The 26,686-nt window shown below is 44.2% G+C and overlaps 3 protein-coding genes and 9 non-coding genes across 14 annotated transcripts; 11 read left to right on the top strand and 1 right to left on the bottom strand.

The window, feature by feature from the left end:
* The first annotated feature begins 2,269 nt into the window (after window positions 1-2,269).
* On the top strand, window positions 2,270-5,282 carry LOC6560983. The gene is made up of 2 exons (XM_001986084.2): window positions 2,270-2,520; window positions 4,412-5,282. Exons 1-2 carry the CDS (start codon window positions 2,500-2,502, stop codon window positions 4,904-4,906), a joined length of 516 nt encoding a protein of 171 aa, XP_001986120.1. The 5' UTR covers window positions 2,270-2,499; the 3' UTR covers window positions 4,907-5,282.
* An 8-nt stretch (window positions 5,283-5,290) lies between these two features.
* On the bottom strand, window positions 5,291-6,619 carry LOC6560982 (venom protease). The gene is made up of 2 exons (XM_001986083.2): window positions 6,323-6,619; window positions 5,291-6,267 (listed from the first exon to the last, which is right to left on the bottom strand). The coding sequence occupies exons 1-2, from the start codon at window positions 6,597-6,599 to the stop codon at window positions 5,438-5,440; spliced, it is 1,107 nt and encodes a 368-aa protein (XP_001986119.1). The 5' UTR covers window positions 6,600-6,619; the 3' UTR covers window positions 5,291-5,437.
* Window positions 6,620-7,384: 765 nt separating this feature from the next.
* On the top strand, window positions 7,385-26,632 carry LOC6560927 (helicase domino). Of its 3 annotated transcripts, none has more exons than XM_032734100.1 (15): window positions 7,385-7,555; window positions 8,086-8,719; window positions 8,788-9,130; window positions 9,193-9,490; window positions 11,725-12,576; window positions 12,903-14,145; window positions 14,489-14,675; window positions 15,590-15,726; window positions 15,789-15,975; window positions 16,206-18,323; window positions 18,599-18,817; window positions 22,053-22,088; window positions 22,178-25,354; window positions 25,438-25,866; window positions 26,354-26,632. In XM_032734100.1, exons 2-15 carry the CDS (start codon window positions 8,097-8,099, stop codon window positions 26,357-26,359), a joined length of 9,855 nt encoding a protein of 3,284 aa, XP_032589991.1. In that variant the 5' UTR covers window positions 7,385-7,555; window positions 8,086-8,096; the 3' UTR covers window positions 26,360-26,632. The 3 variants fall into 3 exon arrangements, with proteins under 3 accessions (XP_032589991.1, XP_032589992.1, XP_032589990.1); XM_032734101.1 differs by adding an exon at window positions 10,225-10,326 and having other exon boundaries at window positions 25,438-26,632; XM_032734099.1 differs by having other exon boundaries at window positions 25,438-26,632.
* On the top strand, window positions 10,917-11,046 carry LOC6560981. The gene has a single exon (XR_047111.2). It is a non-coding gene; the product is annotated as a small nucleolar RNA psi28S-3316 (small nucleolar RNA).
* On the top strand, window positions 11,075-11,208 carry LOC6561287. Its single transcript, XR_047110.2, has one exon. It is a non-coding gene; the product is annotated as a small nucleolar RNA psi28S-3316 (small nucleolar RNA).
* LOC6561286 lies at window positions 12,722-12,829 on the top strand. The gene has a single exon (XR_047109.2). It is a non-coding gene; the product is annotated as a small nucleolar RNA Me28S-Am2589 (small nucleolar RNA).
* LOC6561247 lies at window positions 14,710-14,841 on the top strand. The gene has a single exon (XR_047107.2). It is a non-coding gene; the product is annotated as a small nucleolar RNA psi28S-3316 (small nucleolar RNA).
* Window positions 14,870-15,001, top strand: LOC6561246. Its single transcript, XR_047106.2, has one exon. It is a non-coding gene; the product is annotated as a small nucleolar RNA psi28S-3316 (small nucleolar RNA).
* Window positions 15,030-15,163, top strand: LOC6561245. Its single transcript, XR_047105.2, has one exon. It is a non-coding gene; the product is annotated as a small nucleolar RNA psi28S-3316 (small nucleolar RNA).
* LOC6561244 lies at window positions 15,199-15,338 on the top strand. The gene has a single exon (XR_047104.2). It is a non-coding gene; the product is annotated as a small nucleolar RNA psi18S-841/snoR66 (small nucleolar RNA).
* On the top strand, window positions 15,368-15,516 carry LOC6560392. The gene has a single exon (XR_047103.2). It is a non-coding gene; the product is annotated as a small nucleolar RNA psi18S-841/snoR66 (small nucleolar RNA).
* On the top strand, window positions 16,021-16,129 carry LOC6560391. Its single transcript, XR_047102.2, has one exon. It is a non-coding gene; the product is annotated as a small nucleolar RNA Me28S-Am2589 (small nucleolar RNA).
* Window positions 26,633-26,686: the final 54 nt, after the last annotated feature.

The raw sequence follows: 26,686 nt of genomic DNA, 5'->3' as shown, positions 1-26,686 counted from the left end.
CAACACTACCAGTTGACATACCAAAGCGTTTTGTTGAGGATCGCTGACATCTAGTCGTGATTGGTGGTTGGCCCGGAGGCCAAAGTCAAAATATGATTGGGTTTCTTTAAAATATGGGCCAATAAGTTCACTCAATTAGTAAGTGCTATGTATTAAAATAAGCACATGAATCATATACACACAAAAATCACACTCCAAATAAGGCACAACCAGTGGAAATGTCGGGCGGTGCCAGCCACACACACACACATCGAAATTTATTTAGCACCTTGGTCAACTTTTACGGAAGCTGCATTCCACACTCAACCTGGAGTCGTCATCCATCTTCTATTTAATTAGATGACGGAAACGATGCTGACTCAAATAATGTCATACAAAAAAATGCAACTTAGTTTTGTTTGGTAGGGTGCTAATTGGAGTTCTCAAGAATACTAATCATTCATCACTTGTGAGACATCTCAATTTCGATGGCAATACCCTGTCAACAACTGGCAACCGGGCATATTTCCAGACTGGCAGGGTATTGTCAAGCTGTGCAGTTTATGTCGTATGTTTCTTGTTTGTTGAATTTACTCTTTGACATTTGTTTGACGCTGTGCTTGTGTCTCTGGACGTCTTTGAAACCGGCTCTTTGTAGAAGCTAATTAAAAATCAATTAAAATAAATTTATTAAACAAATACATAAGATCAAAAAACGCTTAAACAGCACATTAGAAAAAAATAAATAAAAAGACAAAAGAGAAGAACAACAAAATTGTTTCGCTGCTGGCATTTTGGACAACGGTGTTGACAATCATTTTCAACTAATCATTCAAATAAATGAATTTGCCTGAATTGGTCTCGCCTCGCTTTGCGTCGCTTTGAATGGAATTCCGAGACAACTGAATCCCGGAATCCAAAATATGTTTTTTTTTGTGTATTTTTCTTACCACACATCGCCGGCGCATTCAACTTGGGCCAAAGCAATAGCAAAAAACAGACGCGTTTGGCTTGCATCGTTGAGTTTTGTCTCATTTGAGCTGTCCCAAATATTGTGTTAAGACACTTAACACTTAACCTTCGGCATGGTTAACGTTAACGTTAAGCTTGACAGATCATTTTCAAGAGCGCTCAACTCGCACACGTTTTAGCCACGTTAAGCGTGTTGACAGTTTTCCGAGCATCGGCGACAATCATTTGCCTAATGAGCTCGTCTACAATCGCATTAACCCAGAGTGGTTATTAGATATATATATATATATATATATATATACATATGTACATTTAAATATGGTTCCCATTTAGAGCCGATTATCAGCTCGAGAATTGAGAATTGCCGGCTTCCGTATTGCTTTTTTTTCTTCTTTTTTATAGCTTTGGCTTTGGCTTAGGCGCCACACTCTAATCCTGTCCAGCGCTGTCCGTGTGTCTGTCTGCGTAATGCGTCAAAGTGATTCGCATCGATTTGATTTGTTTGATTTTAGTGTGTGCGTCATGGAAAGATTTAATTGGACGTAATGCGAAAGGCAAACATTTATGCTCGAAATACACACAATATAATTTTATTTATAATAGCAATAATCAAACCTGATGACTGACTGAATTTAATTGTTGTTGCTGCTGCCGCTGCTGCTGCTGCTTTTTTATTTATCAACAAGCCACAAGATATAAAATCAAGAAAGTGAACGCACCCTCCCCTTTGCGCCCACCCCGTTATACACACACCCCTCGCACTACAAACATCACAAGCCTTAATTCGTGAAACGGACAAAGTCATGCAAAGTGTTAGGCGAGAGTTATCCGTGACTTATCCGTGAGTTATCCGCGGGCAATGAAGATCAACGCTGTCAAGTGCACTCAGTGTTGCCCAAGTTTGGCCAGAAAACAGCTAATTTGAACTGGTGAAATTTAGCAAACATTTCAAATGCTCTTTTTAATTTTCGCACACATTGTCATTATAGTAGATAGAAGAAAACGAGCCAATAATAGTAAAAATAATAATAAAGCAGCATGCCTGTTTTCAATATTTTCCCTCAAGCAAGCGGCGCTCAGCTGCAGCTATTTCGTGACATCGGCAACACTTAACACCAACAGCAACAATAGCAGCAAAAGCCGCAGCAGCAGCAGTAGTCAAATGAAACCCGTTCGGCAATATTATGACGGCTGTGTCTGCGTCTGGGTTGCTGGTAGGGGCAGGGGCAGGGGTAGTGTTGGGGCCGCACAGTTTTTTGCCCATATAAAAGTGAATTTGTGACAAATATTCTGAACAGTTAGTGCGCACGCTTAGCAGCGACAACATCGATTCACACACATCAAACAAATAACTGCAAATCGTCGTCGCGTCAATTGATCAATCGCTTGTGATAAGCCAGACAACATTTTGTGCCGAAAATTCCCGATTATAAAAAGAAAAAATCAACGTTTGTCCCGCAACTGAAAAATACCCAAATATATTTAATCAACTGTGTGTCACAGGATATACACCAAAATAATAATCGAATAATCAGACATAAATAAAGCATGTGCTCGTTAAAACATCAAGTGAGTATTAGTCATAATAGTATTTGGTATTTGAATATCATTATTAACATATCAAATAGAAGAGTGCAAAGGAATTTCAAATATTTCAATTCTAAAGCCAACGCAGAACGTGCAATTTTGAGTATTATTTTTTAAGTTTTTGTTTTTGTATTTTGAACAAGGTCGAAAACCGTATCTAATCACTATAATTAATTGCTTAAATGTTTTTAAACAGTACTCGTCGTGAAACGCTTATATATATAAATATACATATTAATAAGGAAGTCTGGGCACAGCTCGTAAAAATCATGTGTCTTTTGACCCAGCGAATTACATTATTTTGCTGTAAATCCAGCTTGAAGTCTTTAATAAGAAGCAGTTGAGTTGGCTGTACTAACTGGATACCCCAATAATACTTTATATGCAGTTGCTGCAGTTCCCAAAGATTATTTCTTCATTTAAAACTTAACCAAAAATTCAATTTATATTCTACATATATAATATTCTTGATAGGATCAAAGATATATTCCAGAGCGTTGGCAAGCATTCTTTGGATTCATTCCTTGTTATACCCCTTTTAAGCGTGTTAAGTATACAGGGTATAGGCCCCAAAAAAACAAGTGTTATACATCTTATGGGTTAGCCCTGAGCCACTAAAGCGCAACCGGTTACAGATACAGATACATAAATACAGATGCAAAGATACAGATAAATTTAAGCCTTTCTTGTAGTTTTGTTTTTCTTTATTTTTTTTCTGACCTGGTCTCATATTTTATGAAAATCAATTAATTGGATTGGTTTAGCCTGTAAATTTACATAATGATCTGCAAAAAAAAAAAAAAAAAAAGCAACAAACACATTTATTTATGTCCGAAGTGAATGAATTATAATTACTATTAAATCCAGTCAACTTTCAGTTAGAAACTGAACAATCTAGCTTAAAGGGGGGAGGGGGATATTAAGGCATGTCTACTGTGGCCTTCAGGCATATCAATGAATTCATTTATTCAAGTATGTTGATTTTCGGGGACTCACTTAGAAAAACATGCGTAAAGAAAACAACTTAAGCTCTGCGATTAGTTTAGTTTTAAGCATGAATCATGATCCGATCGATGTCTGCGGTTTTCGCATATAACAGGATTAATTATAATTATATTTAATCAAATGTGAGGCAAAATGTGATTGCGAAAAATAAAATGAACTTAGGTTGGATGAGTTCGATTTGGGTTGCCATTGAACGTTCATCAATATCCAAAAGCTGGTTTCGATTTGTCGTCAAAGATTATCCGGTTTTTCTACATATGTATGTATATTCATGTGCATAGCATTTAATTTGCTCGCCGAGAATAAGATTAATTTTATTAACACAAAATTCGAAATGTGATACATAAATTAAAATGTGTATTATGGATCTAAGTTCAAATGGCACCTAACGACGATTCAATGGAATCGTGCATCCGGCTTCGCCCGCCCAAGGGCGCAGCATATTTAATTTCGCGGCTAAGGGTTGGGTCCACCGCATGGATACCCAAGTAATTATCATCTCGTGGGTGTCCACAGATAATGCCAATGCTAATAAGAATAATAATAATAATCATAATAATAAAAATGATAGTTCTGACGATAATCCACAACTCGACGTGTTCATGAATATTTTACGTGTGACTATAAATTAAATTTGAATGCGATTATATCATTGGTATTTGTTATTTAATTTAAATTAATTATTGTATGCTAATTTAAAGCATATGCTCTGCGATATCGCCTCTGAGCTTCGATTGCTCAGACTGGTTCTAAGCATTATTGCAGAACGTTGTTGGCTCTCTGGCCTCCAAGTGCTATTCACACCTTCTCCATTCCATTTGAATTGACTCATTTGCTTTTGTTTTTTTTTTTCGTCTTATTTCCGCAGTTTTATACCCTGGCCGTGGCATTGTCCGTGGGATTGCTTGGCCTGGTGAGTGCGTTGCCACAGCGTCTACAGTACCAGCCGCAGTATCAACAGCAGCAGTATCAACAGCAGCAGGTGCAGCAGCTTCAGGATGTGCCACACACACTGCTCGACATCGAGACTCCAAATCAGTTCAGCTACAATTCACCACTAGCCCAGCCGGACAGTTTACGCTCCAAACCGTACTTTGATTTCCTTAGCACACTCTATGCCCACGATTCGGCCAAAACGGATCTGTTTCGCAATCGGCCACGTCGCGATCTCCAGTCGGAACTGAAGACACAACAGCCCCTGGCTGTGGCTGCTGCAGCTGACCGGCCCGTGAGTCATCGTCGGGAACGCAAACGCCGTGCAATTGTCTTCCGTCCACTGTTCGTGTATCAGCAGCGCGAGATCAAGAAGAAGGAGATCGCGGCAAGGAGACGCAGCGATGAAACTCGCCGTCGTCGCTACTAATCAAATCGCACATAGTCGTTAATATGTACTCCAGCATAAACCTAATCAACAACCATGCACAATCATCATGCAACAATGAGAAGTGGCTATGGCTGTCACTGGTCTTCTACAGGGTCCTCTCTAGCGCTTAGCTTTTTATTATTGTGTTCTAGCCTTAAGTCAACCCCCGCACAATGCACAATGCAGCGATAAGCTATCTATATATATAAATACATATATATATATATATATATATATATATACGTATTATGTATACATTGTATCTCCCACACATCCTACGCATTCGCACATCCCTCCTAACTATGATAAGTAATCACATCACTAAATTAATATGCAAGTATTTTATATTTGCTAACTGATTTATACTAGTTTGTTAATATTAAAGCTAACAACAATTTATTCAAAACGATCAACTGGCTTTTCTCAAATTTTTCCCTGTGCATCAAATACTGCACTTAAATTAGAACAAAAATCTAATTTTATACCAAAATGAATTAATGGTTTTTTGGGGCATATTTTATTAGAATTAAATCATTCACCCCAGACAATGTTCTCAATCCAATCCGTGTAGAGATGCACCTTGGTGTAGACACTCGGAAACTTGTAATTGCCACAGATCGCTCCGTACGAAGTGATTCCAATCACTTGCTTGAGGCAATTGTATGCCGGATGCTGCACAAAAATTGGTCCGCCCGAGTCGCCGTTGCAGGTGTCTGCAATGGTGCTGCTTGATCCCGATCCGGCACAGAATTGAGTGCGAGGATCTATGCGGCTCCCAATTCTCTCAACGCACACATCGTTGCCGTAGCGCTGAAGACCTACCGAAAGGAGATGAGATGATTTGTTGCCCGCGTCCTTTGTATAACCCCAGCCAGCTGCGATCAGATCAAAGTGCTCATTGCCGCTGCTGGGTGGCAGGCAAGCTGGCGCCACATACTCAGTGAGGGTGGCCTTCCTGTCCAGCTCCATGACAGCAATATCACTGTAACGACTGCCATCTTCGCCCTCCTCGTACGCCGGATGCAGCACGTAGTTGACTAGCCGAAAGTCCTGCGGCTGTGCATCATCCATGGTCGAATTGTAATCCAATTCGCCCAGGCGTACAGCAAATTTGGGTGAATCGTAATTGGGATCCAGGCGCTGCTCCTTAAACTCTGCCGTCTCCAGACAATGTGCGGCGGTCAGCACGAACTTCGGATGTATCAGAGTGCCGCCACAGTTCCAATTAACGCTGGAGCTTCGAAATTGTCGTTCCCCCAGCAGTGCCATGAACGGAAACTCGCGACCCTTTGCCTTGGTGCCTCCCAGAATAAGTGGTGTGGACCGACATGAGGATCTGACATCATTATAACCACGACATGCTAAAAAATATCATTTATAGCTAATTTAACAAGACATCTTTCGATTTGAGCTTACCCTTTTCGTAGAGTTTTCTCGTATCCAGAGTTTCCCTTTGTGTCTTCTGGTCATTTAGGGTCAGAGGACAGCAGACAATATATTCTAATTCATTGCAGTATTTGACATTATTTGGACCGATTAAATGCAGATTATGGAATATATCGGGACAATTGGTGGATGTCAGTTCTTTGCACTCGCCAGTGCCATTGTCACAGAACTCGCCCAGCACCCAAATAATAGATGATGATGTCGCTGATATTATGAAAATTGACAAAATTTTACAAAATGCGTTCATTGCGTCCAGCGGCCAATGTGAAACTGAGTTGAGTGGCGACGCTTTAATTGCGTTCCTTCTAAACCTGATTTGCCATATACAATACAAAACAATCATTTGGATTCAGTACACTCCTTTCGTTGCTTATCTCAGAGCGTTGCGGAATACACACTTGAAAATAAGAGAGCAGATCTCAAGGCCATTTGATAATTGATAAACATGTCTGGCTTGGTTCAAATGTGATTAAGCAAGTATTATTTATTTGAAAATATAAGAGGATGCATATAATATTATCGTACATTTTATTAGGCAATAAGAAATGTATTATAAGACAACGAAATCGTGAATAAAATGTCAACAGACTAATTCTGTTTATTGATTTTATTTATTTGCATGTCGTTCGGTCTGCTTTGCTTCAAAACAAACGTACAAAGACATAACAGAGGCCTAACGAGCCAAAAAATATCGTCGATCGATCAGAATTTTGTAACAGAACAATAACAGCTGGCTCGATATTTCATTTATATCGTTATAAAATGTTGACGCCAAAACTAATCGTATGTTAGTCAGTAATCATGTCTTCTTGAATTTGTGAATGCAAACATGAATTATTAATAACGCAATCCGTTCAATGTAACTGTTAATTTCAATACTATCATGCAGCAAAAGCGCGAACACCGTACATGGCTAAAAGTATTTTTTGTGGTGCTGATATTTTTATCGATATCGGAAATACTACAGAACGTCATATTTTCGGCACATCACTAGTTCTTCTATGTACCTCGACGCTGAATGGTGTGTTCGCGCACGCTTTTCTGCAAAAAATTAATTTTAAGTGCAGAAATAGGCGGAAATACTGGAAAAATATTGCATTAGCGAGTACAGCAAAATTTCGGCAACGCGTCAATACAATTTTCACGCACGGATGGATGTCTGTGATGTGGATATTTTGTGATTAAAAATTTTCCCCATCTGAGGTACGCAAAAAAAAAGAAAAAAAAAAATGGTTGGGAAAAAATGTCCGGACAACAAAGAACCGACGCCGACGTAGAAGCAGCAGACATGCATTATAGAGTCGTCTCGCTCTAGCGTCGGTCATTCGTTGAGCATGTTCGAAAAGTGCCGCAGCTTGCAAAACCTAACCAACCTAAATTAAACGTGCGGCTCTTCAATAAATTTATTTAAAATGGAGAGCACACAAAATGATTTATCGCAACGCGTGTGTGTTTATAATAAAAAAAGAAACCGCTGTCATTTGCAGTGCAGAATTGCTGAAACTCGATTCAGTTCTGCAAGTGGCTTGAAAAATAGTGAAATATGTCGCTGATATTGTTTAAAGCGTAACGATTGCGCAGCAGAAAAATTGTAAAGATAATTTTATTTACATATATATGAGTTTGATTGGGGCGAATCCAGGGCTGCAAAATGTGCGCCGTCGAACGCAATACGCGATAAATTTACGAAATTGGCGAGACTGGAGTGTAATGTTTTTTCCCGCCTTTTGCAGATGTCTCAAACATGAATGAAGGTAATTCAGCAGGAGGGGGGCATGAAGGGCTAAGCCCGGCCCCTCCTGCTGTGTCAGACCGTGTAACGTTACTATCAACGGAAAAATCAGTTACAACGCCAAAATCAACAACAACAATAACAGCAGCCACAGATCACAACAATAAATCAGCAACAACAACAGCCAACACGCAACAGCAGCAGCAGAAAACCAACAAACACCAACAGCAGCAGCTGCCCAGTGCGCAGCTGCCTGTGCCGCTGTCGAACTTGTCGACAGAGGCAACGGCAGCGGCAGCAACGCCAGCAGCTGCTTCCACCACATCATCATCATCATCCAATCCATCAATAAAAGCAGAAGCTGGGTCCACGAGGCCGCCACAGGCCAAGCGCCCGCGTCTAGAAAACAACACGGAAACTGAAGGTGAAGGAGACGACGACGCCAGCGAAAACCACAATAGCAGCATAGTTGGTGCAGTTGGTAGCAGCAATATTGTTGGCTCATTGCTGCCGGCGTCAGTTGTGGCCAGCAGCGAGATTGGTGACGCCGATTTAACGGCACTGCAAGACTTGAATGCGCTCAGGAAGCGCATACTACAACAGAAATTGCAAATTTTGCGTAATCTTAAGGAAAGGTAAAAATCAGTAATCAGATCTATCAATATTTTATAGAAATGACTAAAACTGTATTGAAATTTTGCAGACATCTTGAAAATGTGTCCGAATACTTTTATTTACAAAACGGTGGCAGTATGATGGACTACCCCGCGTGGCGTAAAAAGACACCAACACCACAATTCATCAGCTATAGCAATGCGAATCGTATCGAGCAGCTGACACTCGAGGAAAAGCCAAGCACATCAGCAGCAGCAGCAGCTGTGGGCCAAGCACACAGAACAACAACAACGCAACAGCAGCAGTCATCATCATCGGATTCAGTAGTTAGTAATAGCAGCTGCAGTGGCAGCAGCACTGCAACACCAGCAACAACAACTACTACTACAGGGACAACAGGCATACAGTTAGAAAATAGCACACAAAAATCGGTTAGTAGAAGAAGCATGAATATAAAGATACCTATGAGAAAATAATATATATTTCTCTACAGAATACGCAATCTCTGTTGCCAGCCAAGTCTGGCAGCAACGCAGCCTCTGCAACAGCGACTGCAACAACAACAGCATCATCAAGTCCCAGCTGTAGTGGATCTATAACAACAATAACAGCAGCAGCGGCGACAGCAATATCCACTGGATCTGGAACATTGTCCACAACGAGCAGCTTAGTGGATACAAGTGGTAATGCATTGCCACCGGAAGCAGAGATAAAGATACCGGCAGTTGGTGCGACGCCAGTTGCCGTCTCCACAAAGTTACCCGCCGCTGTGGTACAGTTGACGCAGCAAGGTAAGCGAAACTTGTTCGGGTTTAGGTCAAAAATCTCTCTATTTAAGTCTCGTGTATCTCTATTATTGTTATGATTTAGTGTTTTCTTGTATTTCCGTTTTGTGTTTTGGTTAATTTTCAAAATTATTGTACATTACTCGGAAAAAAAGAGAAACATGCCAAAATTCCAATAATGTCCTAAGACTTTTGCATACATCTAAGAAGATAATAATAGATACTACTAAGTGCTACCACCTCCCAAATGCCAAAACAATAACCGCGCTCAGAACAACAATTGTACAGCAACTGTAAGAGTACAAAGCACGCCCTGCACATACATTACAATCAAAAAACATAAAAAATACAAGTTGTCGTTTCGGCCAAGCAAATATTGAAAAACAAAACACTCTAGCAAGAAACCTATAAAATGCTCTACTAATATGTAACAACAAAACTCGAATTTAATTTATTTGACACTCACTGCAAACACACACAGAATACTAAACACGTTTACCTACCTGTATGCATATAAATATATATATAACAACAATATATATACATTCTTTTAATATAAATTAATTTATTGTATTGCTGTACATCATTTGACATTTACAATTCCCTCTTTCCTTTTGTTAATTTGTCTTTTATTTTTTACAAAACATTCACAATAATTTTTACTGTCGCCTCCTAACGCACACCTCAATTCTCTCTCTCTCTCTCTCAACTCACCATCAAATTGTATCGTTATTATATAGGTCACATACCCGGTAGACCTCTAGGAGGTCGTCACGGTATGGTCTTCGGTCAAATACCCGCGCCTCCTGCCGTAGGAAATTCTTCTGTACCTTTGGTGCCAGGTGCTTATCGTTCGCAACAAATTAAAAACAAAAACAAACCAAAAATAATCAAAGAAAAAAATCTCATTTTCATTTTTAATAAGTCGTCTACGTTTTTTCTCTATACTTTGTGTGGTTTTTGAATATTGAAGCATTTTCACCATTTTGATTTTGTTGTTGCCGCAAATTAAAAGCGTAGTGCATTTGACTTTTACTATACTTCTATATTTCTATACATTCGATGTGCCTAAATTATTATATATATATATTATTATTATTATATATATATCAAAGAATTGTAATTTTCAGTTATCTAGAATTGGTGATTATATTTTTATTGATAAAATGCTTAAAGATACTTTGATTTTTCAACTTTCCAATTAAATTGAATGTACAAATATAGTTATTGGTTCTATTAGCAAAATTATGCATAGATTAGCTTTGATCTCTGTTTTTAATCAGTACTTTGTTACTATATGGATACAATGATTTTAATAATTAAGGAAACATACTTCTCACTCCTACATTCACTTAAAGGTTCGGCATGCCGAAATGTAATGTAATTCTGTCTTTATGCATCTTTGACTTGCGTTTATTTTACATCGATTTGCAGCACCTAAAAGCGTTTTCTTGTAGGCCAATTCAATGCTCTTGAAAATCGTAGCTGTGTGCCAGATTAAATCTAAGTTGCAAGTGACTTTTTGTATTTCTAAATAAAAGTCCATAACGCTGAGTACATTTCCAGATTAAGTTTATGATATTGAGTTGAAGCACCTAAAAGCGTTTTCTTGATAGCTTTTTAAACGCTCCTGAAAATCGTAGCTGTGTGCTAGAATAAATGCTGCGGTTGCAAATGAATTGATGCCAATTATTGCATTATTTCTATTTACACCACGCACAATCGTATTACACAAAATATACAAAGTAGTAGAGCTCTTCAGCAAGAGCCTTGAATTAATATTGACATGTGTTGACAATTGAAACCACCTAGCTAAAGTGAACTTCAAATGAAAACTGATCATTTCGTGGAAAACGCGCTCAACACTTTTTAAAGTACACTTGTCAGGATTGCTAGGTGTAACGAGATGAAGTTTAGAGCTTCAACTTTTGCATGCCCGTTTGACATAGATCTTTGCCTATTTTAGTTTTACCTTACTTCGTTCTTTTTTTTCTCGAACATTTGAATTACCTACTATATTTAATACACTTACTAATTCGCAACTAATATGGTTCAATTAATTGATTGATTGATTGATTTGAACGTTGTTTTTTTCTTTTCCTTATAACTATTGTTGCTTCAATATGGTAGTGTGTGATTGATGATGCACTTTTCCAGCATGCAAGTTGGCTAAGAGCTTTCCATAATATCTGCTTTTTCGATTCGTGACTAACTTTTCGCATTGCTTCTTTTCCCAAAAGGTGGCACGCCGCTGGTGCCCTGCAATAGCCCCGTGGGCTCAACGTCGTTGCGTCGCCCAAACTCACAACAGCAGAATGCTGCGACGAGCGGAGCAACTGCAACTGCAGCTGCTGCGGGTGCGGGTGCAACCACAGCATCGGTGGCAAGTGGCACTGCAACACCAATGCCGCTGTACACTGGCGGTGGAAACGGTATTACTTCGGCTGCGACTGCGAGCGTTGGTGGCCTGACGCCCAGCACGCCTGGCGGCGGCAGCAGTGGAAATTTATTGAGTCCACTTGCAAACACTTGCACGCCAAACAGTGCGCAGGAGTTTTCGTTTAAGGCCAAACAGGAGGTGTACGTAATGCAGCGTATATCTGAACTACAGCGAGAGGGATTATGGACTGAACGGCGTTTGCCCAAGTTACAGGAGCCCAGTCGCCCCAAGGCGCACTGGGACTATCTGTTGGACGAGATGGTCTGGCTGGCAGCTGATTTTGCACAGGAGCGCAAATGGAAAAAGAACGCGGCCAAGAAATGCGCCAAAATGGTGCAAAAGTATTTCCAGGACAAGGCCAATGCGGCGCAGCGTGCCGAGAAAGCTCAAGAGTTGCATCTAAAACGTGTCGCCTCCTTCATAGCTCGCGAGGTGAAAAGCTTCTGGTCAAATGTGGAGAAACTGGTCGAGTATAAGCATCAAACCAAAATCGAGGAGAAACGCAAACAGGCGCTCGATCAACATCTCAGCTTTATAGTCGATCAGACGGAGAAGTTCTCGCAGCAACTGGCCGAGGGCATGAACAAGAATGTGGCCGAAACGCCCAGCTTAGACTCGAGTCGCCTTACATCACCCAAACGGGAGTCAGATGGTGAGTTAAGCTTGTGAATTTGATAATAATTGTTTGACTGGGTTATTTTTGACTCTGATGTAAGATTTAATTTACTTAATTCGAGATTAAGGTACTTAAATTGTTGTAGCAGAAGAAACGAAACTCTACTCAAACCTACTAAAACAAGCACCTGATGAGACTTTCATACTGAAACGTTGTTTTGGTCTATTTTTGAACACTACGATGTTAATAAGGGATGGTCGCATTTGCGAGGCATTTGTCTGATGCGCTAAAAACTGCACTCTACTTAGCATTGATCTTTACAAAATTTGAGTTAAACTGTGAATCTACAATTTCTTCGGCAGATGAGTTTAAGCCAGAGTCAGGCTCAGAGGATGACGAGGAGACGATTGCCAAGGCCGAGGAGGAGGCAGCCGATGTCAATGAGGAGGTCAAAGCGTTGGCCAAAGAATCCGAAATGGACTTTGATGATTTTCTCAATGATTTGCCACCTGGCTACTTGGAGAATCGTGATAAGCTGATGCTCGAGGAGCAGAGCTCAACGAAAGGCGCTGATTCCTCTGTTGGTGGTGACGACAGCGATGATAGCGAATTTCAGGCCAAGGAAGCCAGCGATGATGATGAGAACACCATCAGTAAACAGGAGGAGGCGGAGCAGGAAATTGATCATCAAAAGGAGATAGATGAACTGGAGGCAGACAATGATTTGACCGTTGAGCAGCTCCTGGAGAAATACAAATCTGGTAAAATTGATGAACAACCTAGTGCAAAGAGGCGAAAAATAGCGGTGGAGACCTCGGAGCTGGACTCGGATGATGATTCAACAGTGGTTGAGGATTCAACCGATGACAGCGATGTGGAAGCCAGCGACGAAGAGGATGAGGAACTCTCTACCATCAAGACTGATACTGACCTGGACGAGGCAGAACAGGAGGGTGGCCTAAAGAGCCTGCTAACCGATGCCGATGGTTCCAGCTGTGGAGCTGCGGGCGCTGCTGCTGCAGGCAGCAAAGACAACAAGGACGACATGTTGAAGGATGCGGCGGCATTAGCCGAAAGTCTGCAGCCCAAAGGCAACACGCTGTCCTCAACGAATGTGGTGACACCTGTGCCCTTCCTGCTGAAGCATACGCTGCGTGAGTATCAGCACATCGGTCTCGATTGGCTGGTCACGATGAACGAGCGCAAACTAAACGGCATCCTTGCCGACGAGATGGGCCTGGGCAAGACTATACAAACGATAGCGTTGCTGGCGCACTTGGCCTGCGCTAAGGGCAACTGGGGTCCACATTTGATTGTGGTACCCTCATCTGTGATGCTTAACTGGGAGATGGAATTCAAGAAATGGTGCCCCGGCTTCAAGATCCTCACCTACTATGGCACACAGAAGGAGCGCAAGCTCAAGCGCGTCGGCTGGACAAAACCAAATGCGTTTCACGTCTGCATCACCTCCTACAAGCTGGTTGTTCAGGATCAGCAAAGTTTTCGTCGAAAAAAATGGAAATATCTCATCCTAGACGAGGCCCAAAACATTAAAAACTTCAAGTCACAGCGTTGGCAGCTGCTACTCAACTTTTCCACCGAAAGGTCAGTAAATGGATAAATATTAACTATAATTAAAATATTTAATTATTTGTTATTGCAATTTGCGCAAGCACCAAAATCAGTAACCAAGCGACTGCTAAACTAGCTTGGCGACTACGCTTGGGTGCTAACATTAATTACCGCTATAATGCCGTATATTATATAAAGAGCATACTAACCCAACCAATAGCATGCTTGTGGCCTTGTTTTGAGACACTATTTTTGTTTATTTTTTTTGTTTGTTTTAATATTAACTTTTGTTCTTTGTTGTTTACTTAATCTTATTCTCTAATCCAAAGGCGAAAAACTTATTTTATATTATATTCTCTCTATTATATTACACCAGACGTTTACTATTAACTGGAACGCCGCTGCAGAACGATCTGATGGAGCTCTGGTCGCTGATGCACTTCCTCATGCCGTATGTGTTCTCCTCGCATCGCGAGTTTAAGGAGTGGTTCTCAAATCCAATGACTGGTATGATCGAAGGCAACATGGAGTACAATGAAACGTTAATAACGCGCTTACATAAGGTAAATATAATTGATGCGTGTTTGTGTTGAGGGTGGCACCTAAAAGCGTTTTCTTGTAGGTCAACTTAATGCTCTTGAAAATCGTAGCTGTGTGCCAGATTAAATCTAAGTTGCAAGTGACTTTTTGAGTTTTTAATATTGAAAGTCCATAACGCTGGGAACAGAATTTCCAGACCAAGTTTAAGATATGAAATAGCACCTAAAAGCGTTTTCTTGTAGGCCAACTTAATGCTCTTGAAAATCGTAGCTGTGTGCCAGATTAAATCTAAGTTGCAAGTGACTTTTTGAGTAATTAATATTGAAAGTCCATAACGCTGAGAACAGAATTTCCAGACCAAGTTTAAGACATGAAATAGCACCTAAAAGCGTTTTCTCGATAGCTTTTTAAACGCTCCTGAAAATCGTAGCTGTGTGCTAGAACAAATGCTGAGGTTGCAAATGAATTGATGCCAATTAATGCATTATTTCTATTTACATCTCGCACAAGCTTGCTAAAGTCTCTAGATCCCCAATTACACCTTCCTGCAAGCGCACTCTGTGTCACATTGAATCCTCATGTGAAGACAATTTGTAAACTTGCTAAACTAAACTAAAGCTGCGACTTATCCATGTGTTCATGCAATAAAATCAAATTGATCACATTGAATACGGGCTTTACACTCGCTTATAGATCTTATCCTCAAATCCTTTGCTGCAAGTGCACTCTGTGTCACATTGATTTTCAATAACAACCACATGTGATGACAATTTGTTAACTTGCTAAACTAAATCTAAAGCTGCGACTTATCCATGTGATCGTGTCCTTTCAAAATTATCACATTGAATACGCGCTTTACACTCCTTATTTATATGCATTTTGATGTTGTTTTAATTTGAGCAATCGTGTTAATCAATTATTGTTTTTATTTACATAGGTCATTCGTCCATTTTTGCTGCGACGCCTTAAAAAGGAGGTGGAGAAGCAGATGCCAAAGAAATACGAGCATGTTGTCATGTGCCGCTTGTCCAATCGTCAGCGTTATCTGTACGAAGATTTCATGAGCCGTTCCAAGTGAGTTTTACAACCATTATAAAAATAGTGAACGCTTTAATAAGCTATTGTCTCGTTTTTAGAACCCGCGAAACATTGCAAACCGGTAATTTGCTGAGCGTGATCAATGTGCTGATGCAGTTGCGCAAGGTGTGCAATCATCCAAATATGTTTGAGGTGCGTCCAACGATATCACCGTTTCAAATGGAGGGAATTACATTTCACACGCCGCGACTGGTCAGCAACATCCTGGAGTATGATCCGTTCACGGTGAGTTTGTGGCTGCTGACCACAGAAATACAGATACAGATAGAATGTGAGATGATGATAAACTGTCACTGAATATTGCGACTCAATCTATTTTGGAGAGAGTTGCGATTCTTAAAGGATGTTCGCTGTTGCGAGGCATTTGCCTGATCTTATCAAATCATTTAAAGTTTTGCGTCAATAATAGCAAAATTACCTAATTTTCTGCTTGTGTTGTTTTTTTCGCCCCGCAGCAAATTAATTTGGAGACTGTGAACATGCTGCTGTTGCATCTGGAGCAAACGCTGACCGCCTACGTCTCGCATAAGTCGCGTCTGCTGTCGCCGCCACGCAAATTGATCGAGGAGATCGACAGTGCACCACAACCGCCGCCGCGCTGCCCGAATGGCAAATATCGTTTTCACATACGCGTGCGGAGCGCTGAGCTGGCGCAGCGGATTAAGCTGCAGGCGGTGCGTGTGGGCGCCAGTCCGGCCATGCGGCTGGAAGGCAGCAAAATTGTGCCCATGCGCAGCCTGTTGCCCAGTGGCCATGTACTGAAACGTGTCAGCGGTACCATCAATCCCATTAACATGGCCCTCAAGCCAGTGATTATCAATAGCCTTATGACAACGACGGCAGCGACTGGCAGCAACAGCAGTGCAGGTGGTGCATTAAATATGCTGAGCAGCAGCAGCTCCAAGCTGATGAGCTCACGCTCACCAATTAGCGCGCCAACGCCAGCCAAGGTGGCCAAGACAATGCAGGATGGTAAACCATTCTTCTATCTGGCGCCAGCAACAAATGCCGGTGGCGCTGGAGCGCGACTCACGCTAACCAGCAAAACAGCAGCGGCGGCGGCGGCGAGTACACCTGTAGGAGGATCCACAAACGTAACGAGTGGGAATTCAGCACAGCTGCAGCAGTTGAGCAAGGAGCCTATTGTCAAGGATCTGGCCACGCATGTCAAGTTGACGTCACAAAGGCAAACGAATGGCAAGGGCCAGGAGGAGGAGAGGTCATCGTCAACGCCCGAGGTAGTCGAGGATCCGTATCGAGTGCAGCAGCTCATTCAAATGCGCAAGGAGCAGCGTTTGGCATCGCTCAAAAGGATGGCTGTCATCAATCGCAGACGCACCGATGCCACGCCCATTTATGGCGCCGATTGCCGACAGACGATTGAGCGTTGCATGCAGTCCACGCGCACCCTGAAGCATTCCACATGGCAAACGCGTGGCTATGCGAACTGTTCGATTGCGATGCGGCAGCACAACGACAACTGGTCCCTGAATCTCCTGCTAAAGAACTATGAGCAGCGCTGCCTCGAACTGGCGCCCATCTTTGCCAATTTTGTGATTTATGTGCCGTCGGTGTGTGCGCCACGAATTCGTCGCTATGTGCAGAACTTATCGTCGACGCATTGGCAGAATGAACGGCAGATTGAGGAGACGATTGCGCAGACCGTGTCGCCCAAGCTGACGCTGCTGCATCCGATTATCTCGGCGATGACGACGCAGTTTCCCGATCCGCGTCTCATCCAATACGATTGCGGTAAGCTGCAGACAATGGATCGTCTATTGCGACAGCTGAAGGTTGACGGGCATCGTGTGCTGATCTTCACCCAAATGACCAAAATGCTGGACGTACTGGAGGCATTCCTCAATTATCACGGACACATTTACCTGCGACTGGATGGCTCGACGCGTGTCGAGCAGCGACAAATACTCATGGAACGTTTCAATGGGGACAAGCGCATCTTTTGCTTCATTCTATCGACACGGTCTGGCGGCGTGGGCATCAATTTGACCGGCGCTGATACTGTGATCTTCTATGACTCGGACTGGAATCCAACGATGGACGCGCAGGCGCAGGATCGGTGCCATCGCATTGGGCAAACGCGAGATGTGCACATATATCGATTGGTCTCAGAGAAAACCATTGAGGTGAACATACTGAAGAAGGCCAACCAGAAGCGGATGCTCAGTGATATGGCCATCGAGGGTGGCAACTTTACGACCACCTTCTTCAAGAGCTCCACCATCAAGGATCTGTTCACTATGGATACGGCACAGGCAGAGCAGGACGATAGTCAAGATAAGCCGGATGATAAGGACAAGATTATCGCAGCTGAAGTTGAGCCGGCTATCGAAGCAGAGAAGCAATCACTGCGCGCCTTCGAGCACGCACTCGCTGCTGCCGAGGACGAGCAGGATGTGCAAGCCACAAAAACGGCCAAGGCTGAGGCAGCCGCCGATCTGGCCGAGTTCGATGAGAACATACCCATTGCGGATGATGCCAATGCAGATGCAGGTGGTGCGGTGGCCATTGAGCTCAGCAAAGCCGATCTGGAAATGCAAAATCTTGTCAAGCAGGTAAGCGCTGAATTGATCTTGTTAATATGTGCATCTGTGAATATGGGCAGCGCTTGCTTCAATTGTGCATTAAATGAGCTCCCCCAGTGATCTTTTAATCAAGCGTGCGCTGCCCAGATAAACTTCAACTTCGAAGTAGACGTTCAGACATAGTCGAATCGATTCAACCCACGCTCGATTATATCACTCAACGTCTGACATAATCATCAAGATAATCACATAATATATAGCTCTAATGGATATTGTTTCCCCATTCCCAATCACATTACATCTAGCTCTCGCCCATTGAGCGATATGCGATGCGCTTTGTGGAGGAGACGGGAGCCGCGTGGACAGCTGAGCAGCTGCGCGCCGCCGAGGCGGAACTGGAGCAGCAGAAACGTGAATGGGAGGCGAATCGGTTGGCGGCCATGCAGAAGGAGGAGCAGCTACTCAAGCAGGAAACGGAGGCGGAAGAGCTGCTCACCTACAGTCGCAAGGATGCCAGCAATCAGGTTAATACCACCAAACAAGATTCCAATCTAAGCAAACGAACACCAGGTGTTGGGCTAGGCGTTAGGTTAACCAAACACAATAAGCGGGATAAAAGATTCAGACATCATGGGGTAGGTCGGGCAGCGGCAACCGCCGGTGGGTTAAGTCGAAGCGTTACCAGCAACAACAACAGGCAAAGATCAAATGTGCAACAGGCTGCGGCAGCGGCTAGTTCGGTGAGCTCGCATCGAAATAGCCTCAATGTGAGTGCACCGACTAGAAGCAGCTGCAACAGTAGCAACAACAACAGCAATAGCAATAGTAACAATAGAATTTGGCAGACGCGCCTACATTCGCTGGGCATAGCCGTCGAACCAAGCACAGCCACAGCAACGGCGACGGCGCCCACTAGAAAGACAACGCGCACAGCAATGGCAGCAGCAGCAGCCAGCAGCAGCTCAGCTCAGCCGACAACGGAAGAGCAGCGACCCAAGCGTCAGTCGGCCAGTATAGCTATGAGCAAGATGATGAAGACGACGCCAGTGAAAACAACAGCGGTAGCAGCAGCAGCAGCTCCTTCCTCAGCCAAGGGGGGTAAGATACAGTCGCGTCGCAGGGAAAGCGTCTCCTTGACGACAGCTGCGGTCACGCGGCGAAAGCTGCTTGAGCGGCGAGCGACGATATCGTCGCCGTTGGCTCTAAAGGAGCTTGCCAAGAGCGATGCTAGCGATGATGAGGATGATAACGATAATGATGATGAAGAAGATGAAGATAATGAGATTGAGAATGAAGATCAGAATGATGATGATGAGAGTGCATCGGTTTGTGTGGACGAGGAGGAGGAGGACGAGGGGGAGGAAACTGCTGCCTCTGGCTCAAATTCAGGCTCTGCCTCAGCCTCTGCGTCTGCCTCTGTTCAGGAGGATGCAACTCAGACTGATGATGATGAAGAAATGCATGTGGAAATGCTTGATGATGATGGTGATGACAATGTCGACAATGATGATGACGAGGCTGAGGCTGACAATGTCGATTCGGATGCCGATGTTAACGTGGAGATGCAGTCCTGTTCGAGCTATGCCACAGCTGGCGGCAGTTTGGATGGCTGGAATGCACACGATCAAGTGCAAGATACCACGATGACAAGTTCCACATATTACAATGTATCCGAAGAATCGGACACCGATGATCCCAATGATCCGCTGTCGCTGTCCAAGGCCGAACCCAACAAAACGACAGATGCCAAGGAATCGACGCCTGTCTTGCAACGCCAACGTAGCAGCAACAGCAGCAGCCGCGGTGGCGGTGGTGGCAGCGACGATGCCATTGGACACACGCCACGCACTCGATCACGCGGCTCCGTAAAGATCAATCTGTGGACACTGGATGTGAGTCCTGTGTTGAGCACACCAAAAGCCAGCGGCGGTGCTGGCAGAAATGCAAAGAGAGAGCGAGCGGCGCCACCAGCTGCTCAAGAGACAAAGCAGCTAACAGCTGCACGGTCACAGGCTGGTGGCACAAACACAAGCAGGCGTCCTCTCAAAAAAGACGAGGGGCAAGCATTGACACTGCTGAATCGCTGGATAACCAAAACGCCGCGTGTGCGTCTACGCTCCAGTAATATAGCAACAGCTGCTGCCGCCGCTGCAGCAGGTGGAGGAGTAGGCGTAGCCCATGCCACGTCTGGTGCCCATTCGAATGGTGCCAGCAGCAACAACAGGTGATAATTGAGTTCAGAGTATCACGTCACAGTATTACCTATATCTAAAAGAAAAAAAAGAGTCGCCGACAAACCTGTGCGCTGAAGCTGTGAGGAGCTCTGGAGCTGTGTGCGCTCTGTGGTTTTTAGTGGGCGTCCAAATTGGCCTAATTTAATTGTTACACACACACAGACACACGCGCATACGCATACACCTAATATTTGCTGTTGTTGTGTGAGTGTCTGTGAAGCTGCTGTACAACTTTAATGTTTAATTGATGAGCATTTTATAATAGACTGTAACAAGTTTCCTTCTAAGCTAGTTAGGTGGCGACATAAAACCGAAGTCTTCGCACTGTCAGGCAAAGAGAATTGGGTTTAGAATCTAGGATAACAAATTGTGTTTAGCATATAGATAGATAAGGGGGCAACAACGATAATTGCTTAAAGTGTTGTGTGACCAGGAAGAACTGTGACAGACTTTAAGTGTCCTTGTAACTTGAGGGTCTCATAGACTGCTTGGCAGGCTCTATGCCACACAATATTGATATTTTGCTAAAAGATTATTTAATTTATGTGGCACTGTGATTGCTGTTGTCCCCAAAATGCATAAGATATTTAACAAGAAACACGAACCCAGATTGTATATAAAAAACATTAACAAAATATCAATAGAATATAGATTATAGATTTTGTATTATGTAAGCTGTGTTATCTTTAAAACAAAGTAACTACAAAAACTCCTTGTATTATCATTAATTTCGTTGTTAAAAAATTCTGTTCTCTAAGTCTTCAAAGAAACACTCTCCACGACTATTGCGCCTTAGTTGATAAGTATCTCCTTAGGTAACTTTTTAACTGTATGGTAAATGTTCATATTTTTGCATTCGATCATTTATTTTGTATTCTCAAAAAGAAAAAAACACATAAAAATATCATAAAACAAGTTTAGCATTAACAAAACAACAATCTAAAGACTATAAGCATAGATTGACTAACAAATAAAACGCAAGAATCGATTCGATATGCTTTCAAAAAAGATATAAAAAAAAGAAACTAAGACGTTGTGGTTTTTATTTATACGGACATATTTCGTGCGTGTGTATTTAAAAGACATATCCTTATAGAAGACAATTGCACAAAGTTGGAAAAGAATAACCGGAAATCAGTAAAGATTCAATCATATTATTTTCTGTGTTAACGAATGTAGAATTCTGTTTTGGTGACGCTAAATATAATAATAAAAAAACAAAGTAAAATAAAATAAAAGACTGCAACAGTTTATCGATAGACTTTGCCAATTGTTCTTAAGCGCCGTACGAAATGGTTCCGGTTATAAAGAAAAAGCTACAACGCCAATTTATAAATAATCCACATAGATGCAATCGATACGATAGTTCGTTCGTTAGTTAGTTAGTTACTAAGCCAATGAACAACACCACCAAAACAGAGATTCTTCATACGATACGAAAATAATGTAATATGCTACGTTTATTCTTTTCTTTAACTTTGCTCGGCCCACACACACGCACGCACGCACACGAATATACTCTCAGGTCTGGATATCGCGCAATAGTATGGAACAAATGCCGGTAAGTAAATCGAATTCAGTTCAAGTCCCAACTATCACTCCGAACCGAATAAGAGTATCGATTGGTATTTATTTATTTATTTATGATAGATGTGGTGCCCGCCAACGCCGCCGCAGGATAACAATGATATTTACATTGATCACTCGCTGTCGTTCATGTACGATCTGGAGCCGATACCCGAAACGGAACTGCCGCCCGTCTATGTGCGACGTGAGCTCAAGCGATCCCGCACCGATGCCGGCTTCGATGGCAGTCGTCGTCCGAATAAGATGCGACGCGAGGATAACTATGTGCCGCCACGTTCACTGTTCGATCGTCCAACGGCGCAGTTGGCGCGGCTGCGGCGCGAGCTGAAGAATCAACGTTTCCGAGGCAGTTTTAAGCCCAATTCGATGATACCGGGCCTGAAGCCACAGTTGCCGGCCAAGCCGATGACCGAGCCGGAGGCGATGAGCGAGTGGTGTGTGTCTGAGGAAATGGCTATACTGCATGTGCTGATCAATTTGCAGGGGTTGCCGTGCAGCCTGATGCTCCTCTCGCCTGGTCAGACGCCCAATTGGGATTTGGTCTCGGAGCTGGTCAACTTCTGTTCGAAAACGTATCGTTCGGCGAGGCAATGTCGCTGGCGCTACGAGACGCACATCCAGCCGCGCGAGGAAGGCAAAGTGGTGGAGAGTCCCAAGAAACAAAAGAAACTGAAGCCCACGTTGCGCACGGAGTATATGAAGAGTCCGTTGCGCTACTTGCGCACCACCCAGCTCTATGCCAGCGATAACAATGCCTCCTTCTATAAGGTGATGCGCATGCGCTTCGACACCATCAAGACGGCCTATTTGAAGAAGGCGCCGCCTCCAAAGCGCCAGTACAATGCGCCCAGTCTGATGAATCCCAAGCATATGGAGGTGTTGCAAGAGTTCGGCATTAACAACTACGATCAGCCCGTATCGCCCATGAATATAGCCGTGATGAAGGCAAACAAAATGCGTGAAAAGCAGCGCAGCCAGATGCCACCAATGCAGCAACAACAGCAGCAGCAACAACACCAACAACAACAACAGCAGCAGCAGCAGCCAGTTCAGCAACAGTCAGTGCAGCAGCAACAGCAGCAGCAGCAACCAGTGCAACAGCAGCAACAGCAACAACAGCAGCAGCAACAACAACAACAAATGCAGCAACAACAGCAGGTCCATCAGCAACAGCAACAACAGTTGCAGCAGCAACAGCAGCAACTGCCAACAGTTGCCGCTGTGCAGCAAACAGTTGATTTAATGCCCACAACAACAGCAACAACTGTTTCTGTACCCGCTGGCAATACGGGTCAACTGCAACAATTGCAGATACAACATTTGACTAGCGCTAATGTGGCGACAACGCAGCAAACAGCAATACTGCTGCATCAGCCACAACAGCAACAACAGCTGCGGACACAGACCACAACACAACAGCTTGTTAAGACCATTGTGGGCACGACAGCAAATCTGACAGCGGGCCAGCTGCATCAGCTGGCGCAGCAAAGTTCAGCTAATGCGGGCGGCACGGTGCAGTTACAGGCAGCACCGCCAGGCAGCCAGTCCAGTGTTAGTGTGGTGCTCACCACGCCGGTCCAATCACTGCCCATCGCCACGCACAGCAATGTGAATGCCAACTCAACAGCCCAAATAGTTTCCATATCGTCGCAGTCGACGCTGCCAGTGAATACGCCACCGCAGTTGGGTAGCATTGTGCAGACCCAAACACTGCCGCAAGTTGTTTCCGTTGGACCGCTGACCACTACGACCAGTGGTGGACAACAACAGCAGCAGCAGCAGACGGCAACGGGCACCGTGACGATGTTGCGTGGCCAGCGTCTCGTTTCGGCTGCTGCAGCATCTGCTGCGGGTAATACGACGCTGCACGATGTGGTGTTGCAGCAGCGCACCACAGCCATCGGTCAACCCATTGTCTCCCTAGGGCAGAGTGTGGCAAATGCACATTTTCAAGCACAGTTGCGTCTGTCTGCCGTTTCTGGCTCACCCGCAACACAAACCACCCAATTGGTCACCACTAAGGGTATACCTGTCACCGCACTGCAGCAGACCGGCAAAACGGTGCTGCCCGGCACTCAGCAGCAGACGCCGCACATTCAACTGTATAGACAGCGCAATCTGAAAGTGTTGCAGGCACCTCAAGTGGCACAGGGAGGCGTCGTTGGTGGCGGCACGGCTAATCTGAATCCGACTGTGGTGCAAACGGCTGGCGGCGCTTTAGCCACCGGCACTATAATCCAAGCGAGCAATCTCATGCAGACACCCACGCATGTGACCAGCCAGAAAGTGGCGGTCTCTGGCATGCCGGGCGCCACCACCGTGCAGGCGGGCAATGTGGTTAGCTCGGTTCAAATGCATGGCCAGGCACGGACGCAGTTCATCAAGCAAATGGCAGTCGGAAAGCAGGGAGTGCAGCGCCAGATGATCACCACTGATGGCAGCGGCGGCAGTGGTGCAACTGGTGATATGCTGCTGGTCAAGCGACACAACATACTGGCCGCTCAGAAAGCACAGCAGGCCACTGGGCCGCTGTTTACCACAACCACCAGTAGCAGCAGCGTTGTCGCCCAGCAGCAACAACAACAGCAGCAGCAGCAACAACAACAACAACAGTTGCCTGTTGCTGGTGTTGTGCAACAACAGACGCAACAGGTAACCCAGCAACAGATTGCCTCGCTCGTTAAGGCGTCCACGGCGGCAGCAGCCAGTGGCAGCAGCGTTAGCGCCGGTGGCGTGACAGTGTCAGCGACGGGTCCGCCCACAGTGCAGGCGGGCAGCGTGAACATGACACTGCCACAACTCAAGCCGGGCAGTCAGATTAAGGTGACGATGCCAAATCAAATGCGACACCTGCAAATGCAACAACAGCTGGGAATGCCGCGGAAAATCAGTCGCATGACTCAGCTGGTGAGTGCGTCTGGGCAGAACACGGCTGCCAATATTGTGACCACAACGACAGGACCCGGCCAGCAGCAACAGACGGTGGCAGGCGGTGTTACCCTTTCGGCGGCAGCACAACAACAACAACAGCAGCAGCAGCAACAGAAGACAACAGCTGGTGGTGGCAGTTTGCAGGCACAACTGTTGCATATACAAAACACTAAAGCTGTAACAGTGCAACAATTGCAGCAAGTGGTGCGCAGCGGTCAGCCAGCGGGTCTTGTGCTAGGCAAGACAAGTGTCGGACGTGTCATACCCGTTTCGGTGGCATCGCAGGCCACACAGCGTCAGACCATACAGGTGAGTGTCCGGACAGCTGATTCGACATGTTGCAATTAGGTCTGCTAGTTTAGTCAAGCTTTAATCGTTTTAATGTTTTTTAGGTGGTTTCGGCTGCTTCGGCACAGGCCTTGGCTGCTGGCAATCTACGAACCGGTCAGAACATAGCCAGCGCCTTGAAGGTGGCCACCTCTGGCGGTGGTCAGACCACGCAGCAGACTTTAATTGCGGCGCTGCAGCATACTCAACGGCAAAATGCCAGCCCCGTGCGACTGCAGACCACAGCCGGTGGCAACTTGTTAGCTGTGGTGCAGCAACAGCAGCAGCAGCAGCAGCAGCAGCAACAGCAACAACAACAGCAACAACAACACACAAACATTGCTGGACCCACAGCGGGACCGGCTGAAGTAATGACAATAACACAGACGACAGCAACGCTGCCGACTGTTGCCAGTCTGCAGCAACAGCAGCAGCAACAACAGCAGCAGCAGGTTGGAGTCGTGCAACAGCAGCAGCAACCAACGACGCAACAGGTACGAACGCTGGTGAAGAAAAAGATCATGATCAGAAGCGAGAAAGAATAACATTTAGCGAATCATCGCCCCAAAGCCGGCGTACGGCCACGCAATCGGCGCTGCATCACAACCAATACCAATACCAATACCAATACCAACACCAACATTCACACCAAAACCACCACAACAACAACCACCAATCCCACAGAATGCACCGAATGCGCCGAATGCACAATTACAAGCACCTCAACAACCACAACCAAATGCATCGTCGCTACAATTACACCGGCTCATCTGTTAGAAGCCAGCAATTTCGATCCAAATCTGTGACACAACAAAATTATTGATGCTTCTCATTTATCATTGTTCAATGTGTCCGCCAATCAATCAATCAATCAATCAATCAAATCAATTCAATCGATCAACCAATCAGTCAGTCAGTCAACTAATCTCAATCATTGCATAAATTGTACTTAAAATCCTTTTGTTTCGATTGGTTTTACAGCCATGAGCGGCTCCTCTTTCGCCTGCTGCAGCATCCTGAGCGAGATTTGAATGACGATGTTGTGTGAAGGGCGTGGCACAGAAACACACACACACAGAGCACACACATAAACAGCTTAAGGCTGTTATTAGTTGTAATTATATAAACTAGTTCATAGTTGTATTCATTATTGATGTATATTTAGCCAAACACTTTGAAACACAAATTTGTAAATCTAATTCCTTAAGCTATCCCCTAGCTTATAGACATAGACATATACTTCAAATATATATATATATATATATATATAACTTAACCTATTTAACTTTTATGATACGTAAATACCTATATAAC

This window comes from Drosophila grimshawi, unplaced genomic scaffold (assembly GCF_018153295.1).
Source record: "Drosophila grimshawi isolate 15287-2541.00 unplaced genomic scaffold, ASM1815329v1 contig_1367, whole genome shotgun sequence".
Lineage (NCBI taxonomy): Eukaryota > Metazoa > Arthropoda > Insecta > Diptera > Drosophilidae > Drosophila > Drosophila grimshawi.
Note: the sequence above shows the minus strand (reverse complement) of the source record. Positions and strands in the feature narration are given on the sequence as shown.